Raw genomic sequence first — 26,942 nt, 5'->3', positions numbered from 1 at the left:
GAGAGCCGGGCGGTGATTGGAGAGCCGGGCGGTGATTGGAGAGCCGGGCTGTGATTGGAGAGCCGGGCGGTGATTGGAGAGCCGGGCGGTGATTGGAGAGCCGGGGGGTGATTGGAGAGCCGGGCTGTGATTAGAGAGCCGGGCTGTGATTGGAGAGCGGGACTGTGATTGGAGAGCCGGGCGGTGATTGGAGAGCCGGGCTGTGATTGGAGAGCCGGGCTGTGATTGGAGAGCCGGGCTGTGATTGGAGAGCCGGACGGTGATTGGAGAGCAGGGCGGTGATTGGAGAGCCGGGCGGTGATTGGAGAGCCGGGCGGTGATTGGAGAGCCGGGCTGTGATTGGAGAGCCGGGCTGTGATTGGAGAGCCGGGCGGTGATTGGAGAGCCGGGCGGTGATTGGAGAGCCGGGCTGTGATTGGAGAGCCGGGCTGTGATTGGAGAGCCGGGCGGTGATTGGAGAGCCGGGCTGTGATTGGAGAGCCGGGCTGTGATTGGAGAGCCGGGCTGTGATTGGAGAGCCGGGCGGTGATTGGAGAGCCGGGCGGTGATTGGAGAGCGGGACTGTGATTGGAGAGCCGGGCTGTGATTGGAGAGCCGGGCGGTGATTGGAGAGCCGGGCGGTGATTGGAGAGCCGGGCTGTGATTGGAGACCCGGGCGGTGATTGGAGAGCCGGGCGGTGATTGGAGAGCCGGGCTGTGATTGGAGACCCGGGCTGTGATTGGAGAGCCGGGCTGTGATTGGAGAGCCGGGCTGTGATTAGAGAGCGGGACTGTGATTGGAGAGCCGGGCTGTGATTGGAGAGCCGGGCGGTGATTGGAGAGCCGGGCGGTGATTGGAGAGCCGGGCTGTGATTGGAGAGCCGGGCGGTGATTGGAGAGCCGGGCGGTGATTGGAGAGCCGGGCGGTGATTGGAGAGCCGGGCTGTGATTGGAGAGCCGGGCTGTGATTGGAGAGCCGGGCGGTGATTGGAGAGCCGGGCTGTGATTGGAGAGCGGGATGGTGATTGGAGAGCCGGGCTGTGATTGGAGAGCCGGGCTGTGATTGGAGAGCCGGGCGGTGATTGGAGAGCCGGGCTGTGATTGGAGAGCCGGGCGGTGATTGGAGAGCCGGGCGGTGATTGGAGAGCCGGACGGTGATTGGAGAGCCGGGCGGTGATTAGAGAGCTGGGCTGTGATTGGAGAGCAGGGCTGTGATTGGAGAGCGGGACGGTGATTGGAGAGCCGGGCGGTGATTGGAGAGCTGGGCTGTGATTGGAGAGCAGGGCTGTGATTGGAGAGCGGGACGGTGATTGGAGAGCCGGGCGGTGATTGGAGAGCCGGGCTGTGATTGGAGAGCCGGGCTGTGATTGGAGAGCGGGACGGTGATTGGAGAGCGGGACTGTGATTGGAGAGCGGGACGGTGATTGGAGAGCGGGACGGTGATTGGAGAGCCGGGCGGTGATTGGAGAGCCGGGCTGTGATTGGAGAGCCGGGCGGTGATTGGAGAGCCGGGCGGTGATTGGAGAGCCGGGCTGTGATTGGAGAGCCGGGCTGTGATTGGAGACCCGGGCGGTGATTGGAGAGCCGGGCGGTGATTGGAGAGCCGGGCGGTGATTGGAGAGCCGGGCGGTGATTGGAGAGCAGGGCTGTGATTGGAGAGCCGGGCTGTGATTGGAGAGCGGGACTGTGATTGGAGAGCCGGGCTGTGATTGGAGAGCCGGGCTGTGATTGGAGAGCGGGACGGTGATTGGAGAGCCGGGCGGTGATTGGAGAGCCGGGCTGTGATTGGAGAGCCGGGCTGTGATTGGAGAGCCGGGCTGTGATTGGAGAGCAGGGCGGTGATTGGAGAGCCGGGCTGTGATTGGAGAGCCGGGCGGTGATTGGAGAGCGGGACTGTGATTGGAGAGCCGGGCAGTGATTGGAGAGCCGGGCAGTGATTGGAGAGCCGGGCTGTGATTGGAGAGCCGGGCTGTGATTGGAGAGCCGGGCTGTGATTGGAGAGCCGGGCTGTGATTGGAGAGCCGGGCTGTGATTGGAGAGCCGGGCGGTGATTGGAGAGCCGGGCGGTGATTGGAGAGCCGGGCTGTGATTGGAGAGCCGGGCTGTGATTGGAGAGCCGGGCTGTGATTGGAGAGCCGGGCTGTGATTGGAGAGCCGGGCTGTGATTGGAGAGCCGGGCTGTGATTGGAGAGCCGGGCTGTGATTGGAGAGCCGGGCTGTGATTAGAGAGCCGGGCTGTGATTAGAGAGCCGGGCTGTGATTGGAGAGCGGGACTGTGATTAGAGAGCCGGGCTGTGATTAGAGAGCCGGGCTGTGATTGGAGAGCCGGGCTGTGATTGGAGAGCCGGGCTGTGATTAGAGAGCCGGGCTGTGATTAGAGAGCCGGGCTGTGATTGGAGAGCCGGGCTGTGATTAGAGAGCCGGGCTGTGATTAGAGAGCCGGGCTGTGATTGGAGAGCCGGGCTGTGATTAGAGAGCCGGGCTGTGATTGGAGAGCCGGGCTGTGATTAGAGAGCCGGGCTGTGATTGGAGAGCCGGGCTGTGATTGGAGAGCCGGGCTGTGATTGGAGAGCCGGGCGGTGATTGGAGAGCCGGGCTGTGATTGGAGAGCCGGGCTGTGATTGGAGAGCCGGGCTGTGATTGGAGAGCCGGGCGGTGATTGGAGAGCCGGGCGGTGATTGGAGAGCCGGGCGGTGATTGGAGAGCCGGGCGGTGATTAGAGAGCCGGGCGGTGATTGGAGAGCCGGACTGTGATTGGAGAGCCAGACTGTGATTGGAGAGCGGGACTGTGATTGGAGAGCGGGACTGTGATTGGAGAGCGGGACTGTGATTGGAGAGCGGGGCTGTGATTGGAGAGCCGGGCTGTGATTGGAGAGCCGGGCTGTGATTGGAGAGCCGGGCTGTGATTGGAGAGCGGGACTGTGATTGGAGAGCCGGACTGTGATTGGAGAGCGGGACTGTGATTGGAGAGCCGGACTGTGATTGGAGAGCGGGACTGTGATTGGAGAGCGGGACTGTGATTGGAGAGCGGGACTGTGATTGGAGAGCCGGGCTGTGATTGGAGAGCCGGGCTGTGATTGGAGAGCCGGGCTGTGATTGGAGAGCCGGACTGTGATTGGAGAGCCGGACTGTGATTGGAGAGCGGGACTGTGATTGGAGAGCGGGACTGTGATTGGAGAGCGGGACTGTGATTGGAGAGCCGGGCTGTGATTGGAGAGCAGGGCGGTGATTAGAGAGCTGGGCTGTGATTAGAGAGCCGGGCTGTGATTAGAGAGCTGGGCTCCAACATTTAAAACTTCAACAAAAGAAAAAGTGGATGAAGTGATTTGATGCTGACCCAGATTTTATTAAACGCTGAAGCATTACTTCATACAGACGGATTAAATACGGTTTGTTCCTTAACATACAACACACTTCATCACCTCAATCGCCTTATAGACTTCATAGAATGCACAGTGCAGGAGGCCATTCGGCCCATCGAGTTTTTTGTTTAAACACAAAGGACCTCCTGATTGGAGACAGTGAGCAGATTCAAACTCAAACCTTCCACCAAGGCCAATGTCGGGAGCCGGGACTGCGCTATCCCTCAGTTACACAGGCCGGGACGGCGCTATCCCTCAGTTACACAGGCCGGGACTGCGCTATCCCTCAGTTACACAGGCCGGGACTGCGCTATCCCTCAGTTACACAGGGCGGGACTGCGCTATCCCTCAGTTACACAGGGCGGGACTGCGCTATCCCTCAGTTACACAGGCCGGGACTGCGCTATCCCTCAGTTACACAGGCCGGGACTGCGCTATCCCTCAGTTACACAGGCCGGGACTGTGCTATCCCTCAGTTACACAGGCCGGGACTGCGCTATCCCTCAGTTACACAGGGCAGGACTGCGCTATCCCTCAGTTACACAGGGCGGGACTGCGCTATCCCTCAGTTACACAGGGCGGGACTGCGCTATCCCTCAGTTACACAGGGCGGGACTGCGCTATCCCTCAGTTACACAGGGCGGGACTGCGCTATCCCTCAGTTACACAGGGCGGGACTGCGCTATCCCTCAGTTTCACAGGGCGGGACTGCGCTATCCCTCAGTTACACAGGGCGGGACTGCGCTATCCCTCAGTTACACAGGCTGGGACTGCGCTATCCCCTCAGTTACACAGGGCAGGACTGCGCTAACCTCAGTTACACAGGGCGGGACTGCGCTAACCTCAGTTACACAGGCCGGGACTGCGCTATCCCCTCAGTTACACAGGCCGGGACTGCGCTATCCCTCAGTTACACAGGCCGGGACTGCGCTATCCCCTCAGTTACACAGGCCGGGACTGCGCTATCCCTCAGTTACACAGGCCGGGACTGCGCTATCCCCTCAGTTACACAGGGCGGGACTGCGCTAACCTCAGTTACACAGGGCGGGACTGCGCTATCCCTCAGTTACACAGGGCGGGACTGCGCTATCCCTCAGTTGCACAGGACAGGACTGCGCTGACCTCAGTTACACAGGCCGGGACTGAGCTATCCCTCAGTTACACAGGACGGGACTGCACTGACCTCAGTTACACAGGCCGGGACTGCGCTATCCCCTCAGTTACACAGGGCGGGACTGCGCTAACCTCAGTTACACACGCCGGGACTGCGCTAACCTCAGTTACACACACCGGGACTGCGCTAACCTCAGTTACACAGGGCGGGACTGCGCTAACCACAATTACACACACCGGGAGTGCGCTAACCTCAGTTACACAGGGCGGGACTGCGCTAACCTCAGTTACACACACCGGGACTGTGCTGACCTCAGTTACACACACCAGGACTGCGCTGACCTCAGGTACACAGGCCGGGACTGGGCTGATCTCAGTTACACAGGCCGGGACTGCGCTGATCTCAGTTACACAGGCCGGGACTGCACTGACTTCAGGTACACAGGCCGGGACTGCGCTGACCTCAGTTACACAGGCCGGGACTGCGCTGACCTCAGTTACACACACCGGGACTGCGCTGATCTCAGTTACACAGGCCGGGACTGCACTAACCTCAGGTACACAGGCTGGGACTGCGTTGACCTCAGTTACACAGGCCGGGACTGCGCTGACCTCTGTTACACAGGCCGGGACTGCGCTGACCTCTGTTACACAGGCTGGGACTGCACTAACCTCAGGTACACAGGCTGGGACTGCGCTGACCTCAGTTACACAGGCCGGGAGTGCGCTGACCTCAGTTACACAGGCCGGGACTGCGCTGATCTCTGTTACACAGGCCTGGACTGCGCTAACCTCAGTTACACAGGCCGGGACTGCGCTAACCTCAGTTACACACTCTTTCACTGACCCCTTCGCTAACTACAAACTCCCAATGAGAAAGGGGATATAGGGGTGAGGTGCGGCGGCAAAGTGTGTGTGTGGAGGGGGGAGGAGGTATAGGAGGGAGGGACTGAGGCGATCGAGGAGGGACTGGGGCGATCGAGGAGGGACTGGGGCGATCGAGGAGGGACTGGGGCGATCGAGGAGGGACTGGAGGATGGAGGGGGGACTGGGGGGGATCGAGGAGGGACTGGGGGATCGAGGAGGGACTGGGGCGATCGAGGGGGGACTCAAGCGATCGAGGAGGGACTGGGGCGATCGAGGAGGGACTGGGGCGATCGAGGAGGGACTGGGGGATGGAGGAGGGACTGGGGGGATAGAAGGGGGACTGGGGGGATCGAGGAGGGACTGGGGGGATCGAGGAGGGACTGGGGGGATCGAGGAGGGACTGGGGGGATCGAGGAGGGACTGGGGGGATCGAGGAGGGACTGGGCTGATCGAGGGGGGACTCGAGCGATCGAGGAGGGACTGGGGCGATCGAGGGAGGAGGGACTGGGGCGATCGAGGAGAGACTGGAGGGATCGAGGAGGGACTGGGGTGATCGATGAGGGACTGGGGGATGGAGGAGGGACTGGGGCGATCGAGGAGGGACTGGGGCGATCGAGGAGGGACTGGGGCGATCGAGGAGGGACTGGGGCGATCGAGGAGGGACTGGGGCGACCGAGGAGGGACTGGGGCGATCGAGGGGGGACTGGGGCGATCGAGGAGGGACTGGGGCGACCGAGGAGGGACTGGGGGGATCGAGGAGGGACTGGGGGGATCGAGGAGGGAGTGGGGGGATCGAGGAGGGAGTGGGGGGATCGAGGAGGGAGTGGGGGGGATCGAGGAGGGAGTGGGGGGATCGAGGAGGGAGTGGGGCGATCGAGGAGGGACTGGGGGGATCGAGGAGGGACTGGGGGGATCGAGGAGGGACTGGGGGGATCGAGGAGGGACTGGGGGGATCGAGGAGGGACTGGGGGGATCGAGGAGGGACTGGGGGGATCGAGAGGGGACTGGGGGGAATGAAGGGGGACTGGGGCGATCGAGGAGGGACTGGGGCGATCGAGGGGGGACTGGGGGGATCGAGGAGGGACTGGGGGGATCGAGGAGGGAGTGGGGGGATCGAGGAGGGAGTGGGGGGATCGAGGAGGGAGTGGGGGGATCGAGGAGGGAGTGGGGGGATCGAGGAGGGAGTGGGGGGATCGAGGAGGGACTGGGGGATTGAGGAGGGATTGGGGGGATCGAGGAGGGAGTGGGGCGATCTAGGAGGGAGTGGGGGGATCGAGGAGGCACTGGGGCGATCGAGGAGGGACTGGGGCGATCGAGGAGAGATTGGAGCGATCGAGGAGGGACTGGGGGGATCGAGGAGGGACTGGGGCGATCGAGGAGGGACTGGGGCGATCGAGGAGAGATTGGAGCGATCGAGGAGGGACTGGGGGGATCGAGGAGGGACTGGGGGGATCGAGGAGGGACTGGGGGGATCGAGGAGGGACTGGGGGGATTGAGGAGGGATTGGGGGGATCGAGGAGGGAGTGGGGCGATCTAGGAGGGAGTGGGGGGATCGAGGAGGCACTGGGGCGATCGAGGAGGGACTGGGCGATCGAGGAGAGATTGGAGCGATCGAGGAGGGACTGGGGGGATCGAGGAGGGACTGGGGGGATCGAGGAGGGACTGGGGCGATCGAGGAGAGATTGGAGCGATCGAGGAGGGACTGGGGGGATCGAGGAGGGACTGGGGGGATCGAGGAGGGACTGGGGGGATCGAGGAGGGACTGGGGGGATCGAGGAGGGACTGGGGGGATCGAGGAGGGACTGGGGGGATTGAGGAGGGATTGGGGGGATCGAGGAGGGAGTGGGGCGATCTAGGAGGGAGTGGGGGGATCGAGGAGGCACTGGGGCGATCGAGGAGGGACTGGGGCGATCGAGGAGAGATTGGAGCGATCGAGGAGGGACTGGGGGGATCGAGGAGGGACTGGGGCGATCGAGGAGGGACTGGGGGGATCGAGGAGGGACTGGGGCGATCGAGGAGGGACTGGGGCGATCGAGGAGAGATTGGAGCGATCGAGGAGGGACTGGGGGGATCGAGGAGGGACTGGGGGGATCGAGGAGGGACTGGGGGGATCGAGGAGGGACTGGGGGGATCGAGGAGGGACTGGGGGGATCGAGGAGGGAGGGACGGAGGTTGAGAGATTTGGAGGGAGGGAGGAAAGGGCCAGGGAGGAGGGGATGAAAAGAGAAATGGAGGTGAGAGGAGATGGGCGAGGAAAGAAAGGGAGTGGAGATAGAGAGAGAGACGATGGAGTGAAGGTGGGAACAAGAATAAAAGATTAGAGAGAGTGAGAGAGAGTGACAGAGCGTGAGAGTGAGAGAGAAAGAGTGAGTGTGAGTGAGTGAGTGAGAGTGAGGGTGAGAGAGCGTGAGAGTGAGTGAGAGTGAGTGTGAGAGAGTGAGAGAGAGTTGAGGATCTGTTACCCATACTCAGTTTGACGAGAGGCTCCTGTGGTCAGAGGGAGGTACCAGAGGCTCCTGTGGTCAGAGGGAGGTACCAGAGGCTCCTGCTCACTCCCACTGACACGCAGCGAAAACAGAGAAAAATGAGACTCACCGACCATTGCCCCACGTTGAAGGCGGTCGTCTCAAAGAATGTGCCACATTTCTCGACGTTTAAAGGGATTGATATAAGAGAGACTTGCTGACCTCGGGGAGTAAGTGAATCGATGGAAAGTATTGGTTACAGAGAGCTGAGTAAAGTCTGGACTCACTGGGTCTAATCTGTGTAATATTTCAGTTAAGGACAGAAAGACAATGACGGGAACAGTTACCGAGACTGCAGGCTACGAGGGGGTGTCGTAACCACAGCGGTCTCCAAGCGGAGCAATTTAGTCTCTCACAGCAAGAATGTGTCACCGGTTAGGATTCAGCGAGATTGATGCGGTTTGCGCCCCGACACTGATGAAGCAAGTAGCAGATTTGCTTGAAGTACAGGAGACAGAGTCCTTGACGCGATGTCTAGGAGATGAGGCGGCTGTGGATGTCAAGGAGCTGATCATGGCGCAGGAGGAGACGATGAACCTGTCCCTGACCTGCTGGGCACGGGAAAGTGACCTTACCCACACACACAGCATCCATTCTCTGCTCTTCTTGAGCCTGTAACGGAAAATAAGATGTCAGTTCAAGGTCAGGAATAAAACAACTTACCAAAGACAAACATCTCACTCGACCAGAGCACCATGAAGTGAACAATCCTCGGCACAGTCATCGTCAGCTCAGCATACACTTCATTTCACAATCGCTCCCTCTGCAATTAAACCCCAGAACCTCACAATGCTCTCAAAACAGGATCTTCCATTTAATCTGGTGTCTCTCGATTCAGTCTGGGAAGGTCGAGAACAGTGAGCCAGTGATATAACCTGCATTGTTAACACTTCATCACGTCAGTCTGACAACGGAATAAAGATCAAAAGCAGCATTTCTGCAGACAGATTGGAAAAATCATTATTCTAATAAAGAGTGAATCAGCCCAGTGATCGGGGGAAAGACACAAGAAACAGAGATTCAATCACCAAATAATCAAGATTACATTACAGGTAAACTAGTCTCAAGTTGGGACAGAAAAAAATACATTTTAAAATAAATTTGGAGTACACAAACTGTTTTTCACAGTTAAGGAGCAATTTAGCGTCACCAATCAAACTACCCTCCACATCTTATTAGGCTGTGGGGGTGAAGCCCACGCAACAGGGAAAACTTTAGATGGTCAAAACTAACCAAACTTGAACAATGGATACAATAGCCTTCAAACAGAGGGACTGAAGAGAGGGTTGGTGACGATGGATAAATATTCTGGGTGTGTTTTAATGGGACGATAGTGAGTGTGGGTGACGATGGATAAATATTCTGGGTGTGTTTTAATGGGACGTTACAGTGAGTGTGGGTGACGATGGATAAATATTCTGGGTGTGTTTTAATGGGACGATAGTGAGTGTGGGTGACGATGGATAAATATTCTGGGTGTGTTTTAATGGGACGATAGTGAGTGTGGGTGACGATGGATAAATATTCTGGGTGTGTTTTAATGGGACGATAGTGAGTGTGGGTGACGATGGATAAATATTCTGGGTGTGTTTTAATGGGACGTTACAGTGAGTGTGGGTGACGATGGATAAATATTCTGGGTGTGTTTTAATGGGACGATAGTGAGTGTGGGTGACGATGGATAAATATTCTGGGTGTGTTTTAATGGGACGTTACAGTGAGTGTGGGTGATGATGGATAAATATTCTGGGTGTGTTTTAATGGGACGATAGTGAGTGTGGGTGACGATGGATAAATATTCTGGGTGTGTTTTAATGGGACGATAGTGAGTGTGGGTGACGATGGATAAATATTCTGGGTGTGTTTTAATGGGACGTTACAGTGAGTGTGGGTGATGATGGATAAATATTCTGGGTGTGTTTTAATGGGACGTTACAGTGAGTGTGGGTGACGATGGATAAATATTCTGGGTGTGTTTTAATGGGACGTTACAGTGAGTGTGGGTGACGATGGATAAATATTCTGGGTGTGTTTTAATGGGACGTTACAGTGTGTGTGGGTGACGATGGATAAATATTCTGGGTGTGTTTTAATGGGACGATAGTGAGTGTGGGTGACGATGGATAAATATTCTGGGTGTGTTTTAATGGGACGTTACAGTGAGTGTGGGTGACGATGGATAAATATTCTGGGTGTGTTTTAATGGGACGTTACAGTGAGTGTGGGTGACGATGGATAAATATTCTGGGTGTGTTTTAATGGGACGATAGTGAGTGTGGGTGACGATGGATAAATATTCTGGGTGTGTTTTAATGGGACGTTACAGTGAGTGTGGGTGACGATGGATAAATATTCTGGGTGTGTTTTAATGGGACGATAGTGAGTGTGGGTGACGATGGATAAATATTCTGGGTGTGTTTTAATGGGACGTTACAGTGAGTGTGGGTGACGATGGATAAATATTCTGGGTGTGTTTTAATGGGACGATAGTGAGTGTGGGTGACGATGGATAAATATTCTGGGTGTGTTTTAATGGGACGTTACAGTGAGTGTGGGTGATGATGGATAAATATTCTGGGTGTGTTTTAATGGGACGTTACAGTGAGTGTGGGTGACGATGGATAAATATTCTGGGTGTGTTTTAATGGGACGTTACAGTGAGTGTGGGTGACGATGGATAAATATTCTGGGTGTGTTTTAATGGGACGATAGTGAGTGTGGGTGACGATGGATAAATATTATGGGTGTGTTTTAATGGGACGATAGTGAGTGTGGGTGACGATGGATAAATATTCTGGGTGTGTTTTAATGGGACGTTACAGTGAGTGTGGGTGACGATGGATAAATATTCTGGGTGTGTTTTAATGGGACGTTACAGTGAGTGTGGGTGACGATGGATAAATATTCTGGGTGTGTTTTAATGGGACGATAGTGAGTGTGGGTGACGATGGATAAATATTCTGGGTGTGTTTTAATGGGACGATAGTGAGTGTGGGTAACGATGGATAAATATTCTGGGTGTGTTTTAATGGGACGATAGTGAGTGTGGGTGACGATGGATAAATATTCTGGGTGTGTTTTAATGGGACGATAGTGAGTGTGGGTGACGATGGATAAATATTCTGGGTGTGTTTTAATGGGACGTTACAGTGAGTGTGGGTGACGATGGATAAATATTCTGGGTGTGTTTTAATGGGACGTTACAGTGAGTGTGGGTGACGATGGATAAATATTCTGGGTGTGTTTTAATGGGACGATAGTGAGTGTGGGTGACGATGGATAAATATTCTGGGTGTGTTTTAATGGGACGACAGTGAGTGTGGGTGACGATGGATAAATATTCTGGGTGTGTTTTAATGGGACGTTACAGTGAGTGTGGGTGATGATGGATAAATATTCTGGGTGTGTTTTAATGGGACGATAGTGAGTGTGGGTGACGATGGATAAATATTCTGGGTGTGTTTTAATGGGACGTTACAGTGAGTGTGGGTGACGATGGATAAATATTCTGGGTGTGTTTTAATGGGACGTTACAGTGAGTGTGGGTGACGATGGATAAATATTCTGGGTGTGTTTTAATGGGACGTTACAGTGAGTGTGGGTGATGATGGATAAATATTCTGGGTGTGTTTTAATGGGACGTTACAGTGAGTGTGGGTGACGATGGATAAATATTCTGGGTGAGTTTTAATGGGACGATAGTGAGTGTGGGTGACGATGGATAAATATTCTGGGTGTGTTTTAATGGGACGTTACAGTGAGTGTGGGTGACGATGGATAAATATTCTGGGTGTGTTTTAATGGGACGATAGTGAGTGTGGGTGACGATGGATAAATATTCTGGGTGTGTTTTAATGGGACGTTACAGTGAGTGTGGGTGACGATGGATAAATATTCTGGGTGTGTTTTAATGGGACGTTACAGTGAGTGTGGGTGACGATGGATAAATATTCTGGGTGTGTTTTAATGGGACGATAGTGAGTGTGGGTGACGATGGATAAATATTCTGGGTGTGTTTTAATGGGACGATAGTGAGTGTGGGTGACGATGGATAAATATTCTGGGTGTGTTTTAATGGGACGTTACAGTGAGTGTGGGTGACGATGGATAAATATTCTGGGTGTGTTTTAATGGGACGATAGTGAGTGTGGGTGACGATGGATAAATATTCTGGGTGTGTTTTAATGGGACGTTACAGTGAGTGTGGGTGACGATGGATAAATATTCTGGGTGTGTTTTAATGGGACGATAGTGAGTGTGGGTGACGATGGATAAATATTCTGGGTGTGTTTTAATGGGACGTTACAGTGAGTGTGGGTGACGATGGATAAATATTCTGGGTGTGTTTTAATGGGACGATAGTGAGTGTGGGTGACGATGGATAAATATTCTGGGTGTGTTTTAATGGGACGTTACAGTGAGTGTGGGTGACGATGGATAAATATTCTGGGTGTGTTTTAATGGGACGATAGTGAGTGTGGGTGACGATGGATAAATATTCTGGGTGTGTTTTAATGGGACGTTACAGTGAGTGTGGGTGACGATGGATAAATATTCTGGGTGAGTTTTAATGGGACGTTACAGTGAGTGTGGGTGATGATGGATAAATATTCTGGGTGTGTTTTAATGGGACGTTACAGTGAGTGTGGGTGACGATGGATAAATATTCTGGGTGTGTTTTAATGGGACGATAGTGAGTGTGGGTAACGATGGATAAATATTCTGGGTGTGTTTTAATGGGACGTTACAGTGAGTGTGGGTGACGATGGATAAATATTCTGGGTGTGTTTTAATGGGACGTTACAGTGAGTGTGGGTGACGATGGATAAATATTCTGGGTGTGTTTTAATGGGACGATAGTGAGTGTGGGTGACGATGGATAAATATTCTGGGTGTGTTTTAATGGGACGTTACAGTGAGTGTGGGTGACGATGGATAAATATTCTGGGTGTGTTTTAATGGGACGATAGTGAGTGTGGGTGACGATGGATAAATATTCTGGGTGTGTTTTAATGGGACGTTACAGTGAGTGTGGGTGACGATGGATAAATATTCTGGGTGTGTTTTAATGGGACGATAGTGAGTGTGGGTGACGATGGATAAATATTCTGGGTGTGTTTTAATGGGACGTTACAGTGAGTGTGGGTGACGATGGATAAATATTCTGGGTGTGTTTTAATGGGACGATAGTGAGTGTGGGTGACGATGGATAAATATTCTGGGTGTGTTTTAATGGGACGATAGTGAGTGTGGGTGACGATGGATGAATATTCTGGGTGTGTTTAAATGGGACGTTACAGTGAGTGTGGGTGATGATGGATAAATATTCTGGGTGTGTTTTAATGGGACGTTACAGTGAGTGTGGGTGACGATGGATAAATATTCTGGGTGTGTTTTAATGGGACGATAGTGAGTGTGGGTGACGATGGATAAATATTCTGGGTGTGTTTTAATGGGACGTTACAGTGAGTGTGGGTGACGATGGATAAATATTCTGGGTGTGTTTTAATGGGACGATAGTGAGTGTGGGTGACGATGGATAAATATTCTGGGTGTGTTTTAATGGGACGATAGTGAGTGTGGGTGACGATGGATGAATATTCTGGGTGTGTTTAAATGGGACGTTACAGTGAGTGTGGGTGACGATGGATAAATATTCTGGGTGTGTTTTAATCGGACGATAATGAGTGTGGGTGACGATGGATAAATATTCTGGGTGTGTTTTAATGGGACGATAGTGAGTGTGGGTGACGATGGATAAATATTCTGGGTGTGTTTTAATGGGACGTTACAGTGAGTGTGGGTGACGATGGATAAATATTCTGGGTGTGTTTTAATGGGACGTTACAGTGAGTGTGGGTGACGATGGATAAATATTCTGGGTGTGTTTTAATGGGACGATAGTGAGTGTGGGTGACGATGGATAAATATTCTGGGTGTGTTTTAATGGGACGATAGTGAGTGTGGGTGACGATGGATAAATATTCTGGGTGTGTTTTAATGGGACGTTACAGTGAGTGTGGGTGACGATGGATAAATATTCTGGGTGTGTTTTAATGGGACGATAGTGAGTGTGGGTGATGATGGATAAATATTCTGGGTGTGTTTTAATGGGACGTTACAGTGAGTGTGGGTGACGATGGATAAATATTCTGGGTGAGTTTTAATGGGACGATAGTGAGTGTGGGTGACGATGGATAAATATTCTGGGTGTGTTTTAATGGGACGATAGTGAGTGTGGGTGACGATGGATAAATATTCTGGGTGTGTTTTAATGGGACGTTACAGTGAGTGTGGGTGACGATGGATAAATATTCTGGGTGTGTTTTAATGGGACGTTACAGTGAGTGTGGGTGATGATGGATAAATATTCTGGGTGCGTTTTAATGGGACGTTACAGTGAGTGTGGGTGACGATGGATAAATATTCTGGGTGTGTTTTAATGGGACGATAGTGAGTGTGGGTGACGATGGATAAATATTCTGGGTGTGTTTTAATGGGACGATAGTGAGTGTGGGTGACGATGGATAAATATTCTGGGTGTGTTTTAATGGGACGTTACAGTGAGTGTGGGTGACGATGGATAAATATTCTGGGTGTGTTTTAATGGGACGTTACAGTGAGTGTGGGTGATGATGGATAAATATTCTGGGTGTGTTTTAATGGGACGATAGTGAGTGTGGGTGACGATGGATAAATATTCTGGGTGTGTTTTAATGGGACGTTACAGTGAGTGTGGGTGACGATGGATAAATATTCTGGGTGTGTTTTAATGGGACGTTACAGTGAGTGTGGGTGACGATGGATAAATATTCTGGGTGTGTTTTAATGGGACGTTACAGTGAGTGTGGGTGACGATGGATAAATATTCTGGGTGTGTTTTAATGGGACGATAGTGAGTGTGGGTGACGATGGATAAATATTCTGGGTGAGTTTTAATGGGACGTTACAGTGAGTGTGGGTGACGATGGATAAATATTCTGGGTGTGTTTTAATGGGACGATAGTGAGTGTGGGTGACGATGGATAAATATTCTGGGTGTGTTTTAATGGGACGATAGTGAGTGTGGGTGACGATGGATAAATATTCTGGGTGTGTTTTAATGGGACGATAGTGAGTGTGGGTGACGATGGATAAATATTCTGGGTGTGTTTTAATGGGACGATAGTGAGTGTGGGTGACGATGGATAAATATTCTGGGTGTGTTTTAATGGGACGATAGTGAGTGTGGGTGACGATGGATAAATATTCTGGGTGTGTTTTAATGGGACGTTACAGTGAGTGTGGGTGACGATGGATAAATATTCTGGGTGTGTTTTAATGGGACGATAGTGAGTGTGGGTGACGATGGATAAATATTCTGGGTGTGTTTTAATGGGACGATAGTGAGTGTGGGTGACGATGGATAAATATTCTGGGTGTGTTTTAATGGGACGTTACAGTGAGTGTGGGTGACGATGGATAAATATTCTGGGTGTGTTTTAATGGGACGATAGTGAGTGTGGGTGACGATGGATAAATATTCTGGGTGTGTTTTAATGGGACGATAGTGAGTGTGGGTGACGATGGATAAATATTCTGGGTGTGTTTTAATGGGACGATACAGTGAGTGTGGGTGACGATGGATAAATATTCTGGGTGTGTTTTAATGGGACGTTACAGTGAGTGTGGGTGACGATGGATAAATATTCTGGGTGTGTTTTAATGGGACGATACAGTGAGTGTGGGTGACGATGGATAAATATTCTGGGTGTGTTTTAATGGGACGATAGTGAGTGTGGTTGACGATGGATAAATATTCTGGGTGTGTTTTAATGGGACGATAGTGAGTGTGGGTGACGATGGATAAATATTCTGGGTGTGTTTTAATGGGACGATAGTGAGTGTGGGTGACGATGGATAAATATTCTGGGTGTGTTTTAATGGGACGATAGTGAGAGTGGGTGACGATGGATAAATATTCTGGGTGTGTTTTAATGGGACGTTACAGTGAGTGTGGGTGACGATGGATAAATATTCTGGGTGTGTTTTAATGGGACGTTAGTGAGTGGGGTGACGATGGATAAATATTCTGGGTGTGTTTTAATGGGACGATAGTGAGTGTGGGTGACGATGGATAAATATTCTGGGTGTGTTTTAATGGGACGATAGTGAGTGTGGGTGACGATGGATAAATATTCTGGGTGTGTTTTAATGGGACGATAGTGAGTGTGGGTGACGATGGATAAATATTCTGGGTGTGTTTTAATGGGACGATAGTGAGTGTGGGTGACGATGGATAAATATTCTGGGTGTGTTTTAATGGGACGTGACAGTGAGTGTGGGTGACGATGGATAAATATTCTGGGTGTGTTTTAATGGGACGATAGTGAGTGTGGGTGACGATGGATAAATATTCTGGGAGTGTTTTAATGGGACGTTACAGTGAGTGTGGGTGACGATGGATAAATATTCTGGGTGTGTTTTAATGGGACGTTACAGTGAGTGTGGGTGACGATGGATAAATATTCTGGGTGTGTTTTAATGGGACGATAGTGAGTGTGGGTGACGATGGATAAATATTCTGGGTGTGTTTTAATGGGACGATAGTGAGTGTGGGTAACGATGGATAAATATTCTGGGTGTGTTTTAATGGGACGTTACAGTGAGTGTGGGTGACGATGGATAAATATTCTGGGTGTGTTTTAATGGGACGATAGTGAGTGTGGGTGACGATGGATAAATATTCTGGGTGTGTTTTAATGGGACGATAGTGAGTGTGGGTGACGATGGATAAATATTCTGGGTGTGTTTTAATGGGACGATAGTGAGTGTGGGTAACGATGGATAAATATTCTGGGTGCGTTTTAATGGGACGTTACAGTGAGTGTGGGTGACGATGGATAAATATTCTGGGTGTGTTTTAATGGGACGATAGTGAGTGTGGGTGACGATGGATAAATATTCTGGGTGTGTTTTAATGGGACGATAGTGAGTGTGGGTGACGATGGATAAATATTCTGGGTGTGTTTTAATGGGACGATAGTGAGTGTGGGTGACGATGGATAAATATTCTGGGTGTGTTTTAATGGGACGATAGTGAGTGTGGGTGACGATGGATAAATATTCTGGGTGTGTTTTAATGGGACGATAGTGAGTGTGGGTGACGATGGCTAAATATTCTGGGTGTGTTTTAATGGGACGATAGTGAGTGTGGGTGACGATGGATAAATATTCTGGGTGTGTTTTAATGGGACGATAGTGAGTGTGGGTGACGATGGCTAAATATTCTGGGTGTGTTTTAATGGGACGTTACAGTGAGTGTGGGTGACGATGGATAAATATTCTGGGTGTGTTTTAATGGGACGTTACAGTGAGTGTGGGTGACGATGGATAAATATTCTGGGTGTGTTTTAATGGACGATAGTGAGTGTGGGTGACGATGGATAAATATTCTGGGTGTGTTTTAATGGGACGATAGTGAGTGTGGGTGACGATGGATAAATATTCTGGGTGTGTTTTAATGGGACGATAGTGAGTGTGGGTGACGATGGATAAATATTCTGGGTGTGTTTTAATGGGACGATAGTGACTGTGGGTGACGATGGATAAATATTCTGGGAGTGTTTTAATGGGACGTTACAGTGAGTGTGGGTGACGATGGATAAATATTCTGGGTGTGTTTTAATGGGACGTTACAGTGAGTGTGGGTGACGATGGATAAATATTCTGGGTGTGTTTTAATGGGACGATAGTGAGTGTGGGTGACGATGGATAAATATTCTGGGTGTGTTTTAATGGGACGTTACAGTGAGTGTGGGTGACGATGGATAATTATTCTGGGTGTGTTTTAATGGGACGATAGTGAGTGTGGGTGACGATGGATAAATATTCTGGGTGTGTTTTAATGGGACGTTACAGTGAGTGTGGGTGACGATGGATAAATATTCTGGGTGTGTTTTAATGGGACGTTACAGTGAGTGTGGGTGACGATGGATAAATATTCTGGGAGTGTTTTAATGGGACGTTACAGTGAGTGTGGGTGACGATGGATAAATATTCTGGGTGTGTTTTAATGGGACGTTACAGTGAGTGTGGGTGACGATGGATAAATATTCTGGGTGTGTTTTAATGGGACGATAGTGAGTGTGGGTGACGATGGATAAATATTCTGGGTGTGTTTTAATGGGACGTTACAGTGAGTGTGGGTGACGATGGATAAATATTCTGGGTGTGTTTTAATGGGACGATAGTGAGTGTGGGTGACGATGGATAAATATTCTGGGTGTGTTTTAATGGGACGATAGTGAGTGTGGGTGACGATGGATAAATATTCTGGGTGTGTTTTAATGGGACGATAGTGAGTGTGGGTGACGATGGATAAATATTCTGGGTGTGTTTTAATGGGACGATAGTGAGTGTGGGTGACGATGGATAAATATTCTGGGTATACAGTGAATGGTAGAACCCTCAAGAGTATTGAAAGTCAAAGAGATCTAGGAGTACAGGTCCACAGATCACTGAAAGGGGCTACACAGGTGGAGAAGGTAGTCAAGAAGGCATACGGCATGCTTGCCTTCATTGGCCGGGGCATTGAGTATAAGAATTGGCAAGTCATGTTGCAGCTGTATAGAACCTTAGTTAGGCCACACTTGGAGTATAGTGTTCAATTCTGGTCGCCACACTACCAGAAGGATGTGGAGGCTTTAGAGAGGGTGCAGAAGAGATTTACCAGAATGTTGCCTGGTATGGAGGGCATAAGCTATGAGGAGCGATTGAATAAACTCGGTTTGTTCTCACTGGAACGAAGGAGGTTGAGGGGCGACCTGATAGAGGTATACAAAATTATGAGGGGCATAGACAGAGTGGATAGTCAGAGGCTTTTCCCCAGGGTAGAGGGGTCAATTACTAGGGGGCATAGGTTTAAGGTGAGAGGGGCAAAGTTTAGAGTAGATGTACGAGGCAAGTTTTTTACGCAGAGGGTAGTGGGTGCCTGGAACTCACTACCGGAGGAGGTAGTGGAGGCAGGGACGATAGGGACATTTAAGGGGCATCTTGACAAATATATGAATAGGACGGGAATAGAAGGATACGGACCCAGGAAGTGTAGAAGATTGTAGTTTAGTCGGGCAGTATGGTCGGCACGGGCTTGGAGGGCCGAAGGGCCTGTTCCTGTGCTGTACATTTCTTTGTTCTTTGTTTGTTCTTTGTGTGTTTTAATGGGACGTTACAGTGAGTGTGGGTGACGATGGATAAATATTCTGGGTGTGTTTTAATGGGACGTTACAGTGAGTGTGGGTGACGATGGATAAATATTCTGGATGTGTTTTAATGGGACGATAGTGAGTGTGGGTGACGATGGATAAATATTCTGGGTGTGTTTTAATGGGACGTTACAGTGAGTGTGGGCGACGATGGATAAATATTCTGGGTGTGTTTTAATGGGACGTTACAGTGAGTGTGGGTGACGATGGATAAATATTCTGGGTGTGTTTTAATGGGACGATAGTGAGTGTGGATGACGATGGATAAATATTCTGGGTGTGTTTTAATGGGACGATAGTGAGTGTGGGTGACGATGGATAAATATTCTGGGTGTCTTTTAATGGGACGTTACAGTGAGTGTGGGTGATGATGGATAAATATTCTGGGTGTGTTTTAATGGGACGATAGTGAGTGTGGGTGACGATGGATAAATATTCTGGGTGTGTTTTAATGGGACGATAGTGAGTGTGGGTGACGATGGATAAATATTCTGGGTGTGTTTTAATGGGACGATAGTGAGTGTGGGTGACGATGGATAAATATTCTGGGTGTGTTTTAATGGGACGTTACAGTGAGTGTGGGTGACGATGGATAAATATTCTGGGTGAGTTTTAATGGGACGATAGTGAGTGTGGGTGACGATGGATAAATATTCTGGGTGTGTTTTAATGGGACGATAGTGAGTGTGGGTGACGATGGATAAATATTCTGGGTGTGTTTTAATGGGACGATAGTGAGTGTGGGTGACGATGGATAAATATTCTGGGTGTGTTTTAATGGGACGATAGTGAGTGTGGGTGACGATGGATAAATATTCTGGGTGTGTTTTAATGGGACGATAGTGAGTGTGGGTGACGATGGATAAATATTCTGGGTGTGTTTTAATGGGACGATAGTGAGTGTGGGTGACGATGGATAAATATTCTGGGTGTGTTTTAATGGGACGTTACAGTGAGTGTGGGTGACGATGGATAAATATTCTGGGTGTGTTTTAATGGGACGTTACAGTGAGTGTGGGTGACGATGGATAAATATTCTGGGTGTGTTTTAATGGGACGTTACAGTGAGTGTGGGTGACGATGGATAAATATTCTGGGTGTGTTTTAATGGGACGTTACAGTGAGTGTGGGTGACGATGGATAAATATTCTGGGTGTGTTTTAATGGGACGTTACAGTGAGTGTGGGTGACGATGGATAAATATTCTGGGTGTGTTTTAATGGGACGATCGTGAGTGTGGGTGACGATGGATAAATATTCTGGGTGTGTTTTAATGGGACGTTACAGTGAGTGTGGGTGACGATGGATAAATATTCTGGGTGTGTTTTAATGGGACGTTACAGTGAGTGTGGGTGACGATGGATAAATATTCTGGGTGTGTTTTAATGGGACGATAGTGAGTGTGGGTGACGATGGATAAATATTCTGGGTGTGTTTTAATGGGACGTTACAGTGAGTGTGGGTGACGATGGATAAATATTCTGGGTGTGTTTTAATGGGACGTTACAGTGAGTGTGGGTGACGATGGATAAATATTCTGGGTGTGTTTTAATGGGACGATAGTGAGTGTGGGTGACGATGGATAAATATTCTGGGTGTGTTTTAATGGGACGATAGTGAGTGTGGGTGACGATGGATAAATATTCTGGGTGTGTTTTAATGGGACGATAGTGAGTGTGGGTGACGATGGATAAATATTCTGGGTGTGTTTTAATGGGACGTTACAGTGAGTGTGGGTGACGATGGATAAATATTCTGGGTGTGTTTTAATGGGACGTTACAGTGAGTGTGGGTGACGATGGATAAATATTCTGGGTGTGTTTTAATGGGACGATAGTGAGTGTGGGTGACGATGGATAAATATTCTGGGTGTGTTTTAATGGGACGTTACAGTGAGTGTGGGTGACGATGGATAAATATTCTGGGTGTGTTTTAATGGGACGATAGTGAGTGTGGGTGACGATGGATAAATATTCTGGGTGTGTTTTATTGGGACGATAGTGAGTGTGGGTGACGATGGATAAATATTCTGGGTGTGTTTTAATGGGACGATAGTGAGTGTGGGTGACGATGGATAAATATTCTGGGTGTGTTTTAATGGGACGATAGTGAGTGTGGGTGACGATGGATAAATATTCTGGGTGTGTTTTAATGGGACGATAGTGAGTGTGGGTGACGATGGATAAATATTCTGGGTGTGTTTTAATGGGACGTTACAGTGAGTGTGGGTGACGATGGATAAATATTCTGGGTGTGTTTTAATGGGACGTTACAGTGAGTGTGGGTGACGATGGATAAATATTCTGGGTGTGTTTTAATGGGACGATAGTGAGTGTGGGTGACGATGGATAAATATTCTGGGTGTGTTTTAATGGGACGTTACAGTGAGTGTGGGTGACGATGGATAAATATTCTGGGTGTGTTTTAATGGGACGATAGTGAGTGTGGGTGACGATGGATAAATATTCTGGGTGTGTTTTATTGGGACGTTACAGTGAGTGTGGGTGACGATGGATAAATATTCTGGGTGTGTTTTAATGGGACGATAGTGAGTGTGGGTGACGATGGATAAATATTCTGGGTGTGTTTTAATGGGACGATAGTGAGTGTGGGTGACGATGGATAAATATTCTGGGTGTGTTTCAATGGGACGTTACAGTGAGTGTGGGTGACGATGGATAAATATTCTGGGTGTGTTTTAATGGGACGATAGTGAGTGTGGGTGACGATGGATAAATATTCTGGGTGTGTTTTAATGGGACGATAGTGAGTGTGGGTGACGATGGATAAATATTCTGGGTGTGTTTTAATGGGACGATAGTGAGTGTGGGTGACGATGGATAAATATTCTGGGTGTGTTTTAATGGGACGTTACAGTGAGTGTGGGTGACGATGGATAAATATTCTGGGTGTGTTTTAATGGGACGATAGTGAGTGTGGGTGACGATGGATAAATATTCTGGGTGTGTTTTAATGGGACGTTACAGTGAGTGTGGGTGACGATGGATAAATATTCTGGGTGTGTTTTAATGGGACGATAGTGAGAGTGGGTGACGATGGATAAATATTCTGGGTGTGTTTTAATGGGACGTTACAGTGAGTGTGGGTGACGATGGATAAATATTCTGGGTGTGTTTTAATGGGACGATAGTGAGTGTGGGTGACGATGGATAAATATTCTGGGTGTGTTTTAATGGGACGTTACAGTGAGTGTGGGTGACGATGGATAAATATTCTGGGTGTGTTTTAATGGGACGATAGTGAGTGTGGGTGACGATGGATAAATATTCTGGGTGTGTTTTAATGGGACGATAGTGAGTGTGGGTGACGATGGATAAATATTCGGGGTGTGTTTTAATGGGACGTTACAGTGAGAGTGGGTGACGATGGATAAATATTCTGGGTGTGTTTTAATGGGACGTTACAGTGAGTGTGGGTGACGATGGATAAATATTCTGGGTGTGTTTTAATGGGACGATAGTGAGTGTGGGTGACGATGGATAAATATTCTGGGTGTGTTTTAATGGGACGATAGTGAGTGTGGGTGACGATGGATAAATATTCTGGGTGTGTTTTAATGGGACGATAGTGAGTGTGGGTGACGATGGATAAATATTCTGGGTGTGTTTTAATGGGACGTTACAGTGAGTGTGGGTGACGATGGATAAATATTCTGGGTGTGTTTTAATGGGACGATAGTGAGTGTGGGTGACGATGGATAAATATTCTGGGTGTGTTTTAATGGGACGTTACAGTGAGTGTGGGTGATGATGGATAAATATTCTGGGTGTGTTTTAATGGGACGATAGTGAGTGTGGGTGACGATGGATAAATATTCTGGGTGTGTTTTAATGGGACGATAGTGAGTGTGGGTGACGATGGATAAATATTCTGGGTGTGTTTTAATGGGACGTTACAGTGAGTGTGGGTGATGATGGATAAATATTCTGGGTGTGTTTTAATGGGACGTTACAGTGAGTGTGGGTGACGATGGATAAATATTCTGGGTGTGTTTTAATGGGACGTTACAGTGAGTGTGGGTGACGATGGATAAATATTCTGGGTGTGTTTTAATGGGACGTTACAGTGTGTGTGGGTGACGATGGATAAATATTCTGGGTGTGTTTTAATGGGACGATAGTGAGTGTGGGTGACGATGGATAAATATTCTGGGTGTGTTTTAATGGGACGTTACAGTGAGTGTGGGTGACGATGGATAAATATTCTGGGTGTGTTTTAATGGGACGTTACAGTGAGTGTGGGTGACGATGGATAAATATTCTGGGTGTGTTTTAATGGGACGATAGTGAGTGTGGGTGACGATGGATAAATATTCTGGGTGTGTTTTAATGGGACGTTACAGTGAGTGTGGGTGACGATGGATAAATATTCTGGGTGTGTTTTAATGGGACGATAGTGAGTGTGGGTGACGATGGATAAATATTCTGGGTGTGTTTTAATGGGACGTTACAGTGAGTGTGGGTGACGATGGATAAATATTCTGGGTGTGTTTTAATGGGACGATAGTGAGTGTGGGTGACGATGGATAAATATTCTGGGTGTGTTTTAATGGGACGTTACAGTGAGTGTGGGTGATGATGGATAAATATTCTGGGTGTGTTTTAATGGGACGTTACAGTGAGTGTGGGTGACGATGGATAAATATTCTGGGTGTGTTTTAATGGGACGTTACAGTGAGTGTGGGTGACGATGGATAAATATTCTGGGTGTGTTTTAATGGGACGATAGTGAGTGTGGGTGACGATGGATAAATATTATGGGTGTGTTTTAATGGGACGATAGTGAGTGTGGGTGACGATGGATAAATATTCTGGGTGTGTTTTAATGGGACGTTACAGTGAGTGTGGGTGACGATGGATAAATATTCTGGGTGTGTTTTAATGGGACGTTACAGTGAGTGTGGGTGACGATGGATAAATATTCTGGGTGTGTTTTAATGGGACGATAGTGAGTGTGGGTGACGATGGATAAATATTCTGGGTGTGTTTTAATGGGACGATAGTGAGTGTGGGTAACGATGGATAAATATTCTGGGTGTGTTTTAATGGGACGATAGTGAGTGTGGGTGACGATGGATAAATATTCTGGGTGTGTTTTAATGGGACGATAGTGAGTGTGGGTGACGATGGATAAATATTCTGGGTGTGTTTTAATGGGACGTTACAGTGAGTGTGGGTGACGATGGATAAATATTCTGGGTGTGTTTTAATGGGACGTTACAGTGAGTGTGGGTGACGATGGATAAATATTCTGGGTGTGTTTTAATGGGACGATAGTGAGTGTGGGTGACGATGGATAAATATTCTGGGTGTGTTTTAATGGGACGACAGTGAGTGTGGGTGACGATGGATAAATATTCTGGGTGTGTTTTAATGGGACGTTACAGTGAGTGTGGGTGATGATGGATAAATATTCTGGGTGTGTTTTAATGGGACGATAGTGAGTGTGGGTGACGATGGATAAATATTCTGGGTGTGTTTTAATGGGACGTTACAGTGAGTGTGGGTGACGATGGATAAATATTCTGGGTGTGTTTTAATGGGACGTTACAGTGAGTGTGGGTGACGATGGATAAATATTCTGGGTGTGTTTTAATGGGACGTTACAGTGAGTGTGGGTGATGATGGATAAATATTCTGGGTGTGTTTTAATGGGACGTTACAGTGAGTGTGGGTGACGATGGATAAATATTCTGGGTGAGTTTTAATGGGACGATAGTGAGTGTGGGTGACGATGGATAAATATTCTGGGTGTGTTTTAATGGGACGTTACAGTGAGTGTGGGTGACGATGGATAAATATTCTGGGTGTGTTTTAATGGGACGATAGTGAGTGTGGGTGACGATGGATAAATATTCTGGGTGTGTTTTAATGGGACGTTACAGTGAGTGTGGGTGACGATGGATAAATATTCTGGGTGTGTTTTAATGGGACGTTACAGTGAGTGTGGGTGACGATGGATAAATATTCTGGGTGTGTTTTAATGGGACGATAGTGAGTGTGGGTGACGATGGATAAATATTCTGGGTGTGTTTTAATGGGACGATAGTGAGTGTGGGTGACGATGGATAAATATTCTGGGTGTGTTTTAATGGGACGTTACAGTGAGTGTGGGTGACGATGGATAAATATTCTGGGTGTGTTTTAATGGGACGATAGTGAGTGTGGGTGACGATGGATAAATATTCTGGGTGTGTTTTAATGGGACGTTACAGTGAGTGTGGGTGACGATGGATAAATATTCTGGGTGTGTTTTAATGGGACGATAGTGAGTGTGGGTGACGATGGATAAATATTCTGGGTGTGTTTTAATGGGACGTTACAGTGAGTGTGGGTGACGATGGATAAATATTCTGGGTGTGTTTTAATGGGACGATAGTGAGTGTGGGTGACGATGGATAAATATTCTGGGTGTGTTTTAATGGGACGTTACAGTGAGTGTGGGTGACGATGGATAAATATTCTGGGTGTGTTTTAATGGGACGATAGTGAGTGTGGGTGACGATGGATAAATATTCTGGGTGTGTTTTAATGGGACGTTACAGTGAGTGTGGGTGACGATGGATAAATATTCTGGGTGAGTTTTAATGGGACGTTACAGTGAGTGTGGGTGATGATGGATAAATATTCTGGGTGTGTTTTAATGGGACGTTACAGTGAGTGTGGGTGACGATGGATAAATATTCTGGGTGTGTTTTAATGGGACGATAGTGAGTGTGGGTAACGATGGATAAATATTCTGGGTGTGTTTTAATGGGACGTTACAGTGAGTGTGGGTGACGATGGATAAATATTCTGGGTGTGTTTTAATGGGACGTTACAGTGAGTGTGGGTGACGATGGATAAATATTCTGGGTGTGTTTTAATGGGACGATAGTGAGTGTGGGTGACGATGGATAAATATTCTGGGTGTGTTTTAATGGGACGTTACAGTGAGTGTGGGTGACGATGGATAAATATTCTGGGTGTGTTTTAATGGGACGATAGTGAGTGTGGGTGACGATGGATAAATATTCTGGGTGTGTTTTAATGGGACGTTACAGTGAGTGTGGGTGACGATGGATAAATATTCTGGGTGTGTTTTAATGGGACGATAGTGAGTGTGGGTGACGATGGATAAATATTCTGGGTGTGTTTTAATGGGACGTTACAGTGAGTGTGGGTGACGATGGATAAATATTCTGGGTGTGTTTTAATGGGACGATAGTGAGTGTGGGTGACGATGGATAAATATTCTGGGTGTGTTTTAATGGGACGATAGTGAGTGTGGGTGACGATGGATGAATATTCTGGGTGTGTTTAAATGGGACGTTACAGTGAGTGTGGGTGATGATGGATAAATATTCTGGGTGTGTTTTAATGGGACGTTACAGTGAGTGTGGGTGACGATGGATAAATATTCTGGGTGTGTTTTAATGGGACGATAGTGAGTGTGGGTGACGATGGATAAATATTCTGGGTGTGTTTTAATGGGACGTTACAGTGAGTGTGGGTGACGATGGATAAATATTCTGGGTGTGTTTTAATGGGACGATAGTGAGTGTGGGTGACGATGGATAAATATTCTGGGTGTGTTTTAATGGGACGATAGTGAGTGTGGGTGACGATGGATGAATATTCTGGGTGTGTTTAAATGGGACGTTACAGTGAGTGTGGGTGACGATGGATAAATATTCTGGGTGTGTTTTAATCGGACGATAATGAGTGTGGGTGACGATGGATAAATATTCTGGGTGTGTTTTAATGGGACGATAGTGAGTGTGGGTGACGATGGATAAATATTCTGGGTGTGTTTTAATGGGACGTTACAGTGAGTGTGGGTGACGATGGATA

General features: G+C 48.7%; 2 protein-coding genes across 2 annotated transcripts in view; both read right to left on the bottom strand.

Annotated features, from left to right (window-relative positions):
- Nucleotides 1-3,304: 3,304 nt before the first annotated feature.
- On the bottom strand, nucleotides 3,305-7,923 carry LOC140409455 (uncharacterized). The gene is made up of 3 exons (XM_072497887.1): nucleotides 7,858-7,923; nucleotides 4,525-7,173; nucleotides 3,305-4,433 (listed from the first exon to the last, which is right to left on the bottom strand). The coding sequence occupies exons 1-2, from the start codon at nucleotides 7,921-7,923 to the stop codon at nucleotides 5,278-5,280; spliced, it is 1,962 nt and encodes a 653-aa protein (XP_072353988.1). The 3' UTR covers nucleotides 3,305-4,433; nucleotides 4,525-5,277.
- LOC140409376 (dynactin subunit 1-like) overlaps nucleotides 7,163-26,942 on the bottom strand; it is a 120,365-nt gene continuing 100,585 nt past the window's right edge. The window contains exon 7 of the mRNA XM_072497826.1: nucleotides 7,163-8,458. Within this exon, the coding sequence (XP_072353927.1) occupies nucleotides 8,321-8,458 (138 nt within the window). The 3' untranslated portion in view covers nucleotides 7,163-8,320. The remainder of the gene's footprint in view (nucleotides 8,459-26,942) is intronic.

The sequence above is a fragment of the Scyliorhinus torazame genome, chromosome 3, assembly GCF_047496885.1.
Source record: "Scyliorhinus torazame isolate Kashiwa2021f chromosome 3, sScyTor2.1, whole genome shotgun sequence".
In the NCBI taxonomy this organism is placed as follows: Eukaryota; Metazoa; Chordata; class Chondrichthyes; order Carcharhiniformes; family Scyliorhinidae; genus Scyliorhinus; species Scyliorhinus torazame.
This window is presented reverse-complemented; position numbering and strand designations above follow the sequence as displayed.

What these genes read in the sequence shown, in the direction of transcription:
- LOC140409455 (XM_072497887.1), bottom strand. Translation starts at nt 7,923, where the DNA reads ATGGTCGGTGAGTCTCATTTTTCTCTGTTTTCGCTGCGTGTCAGTGGG. An exon ending in GGAGTGAGCAGGAGCCTCTG is followed by an intron (nt 7,174 to 7,857) that starts GTACCTCCCTCT and finishes ACTCCCTCCTAG; the next exon opens with ATCGCCCCACTCCCTCCTCG.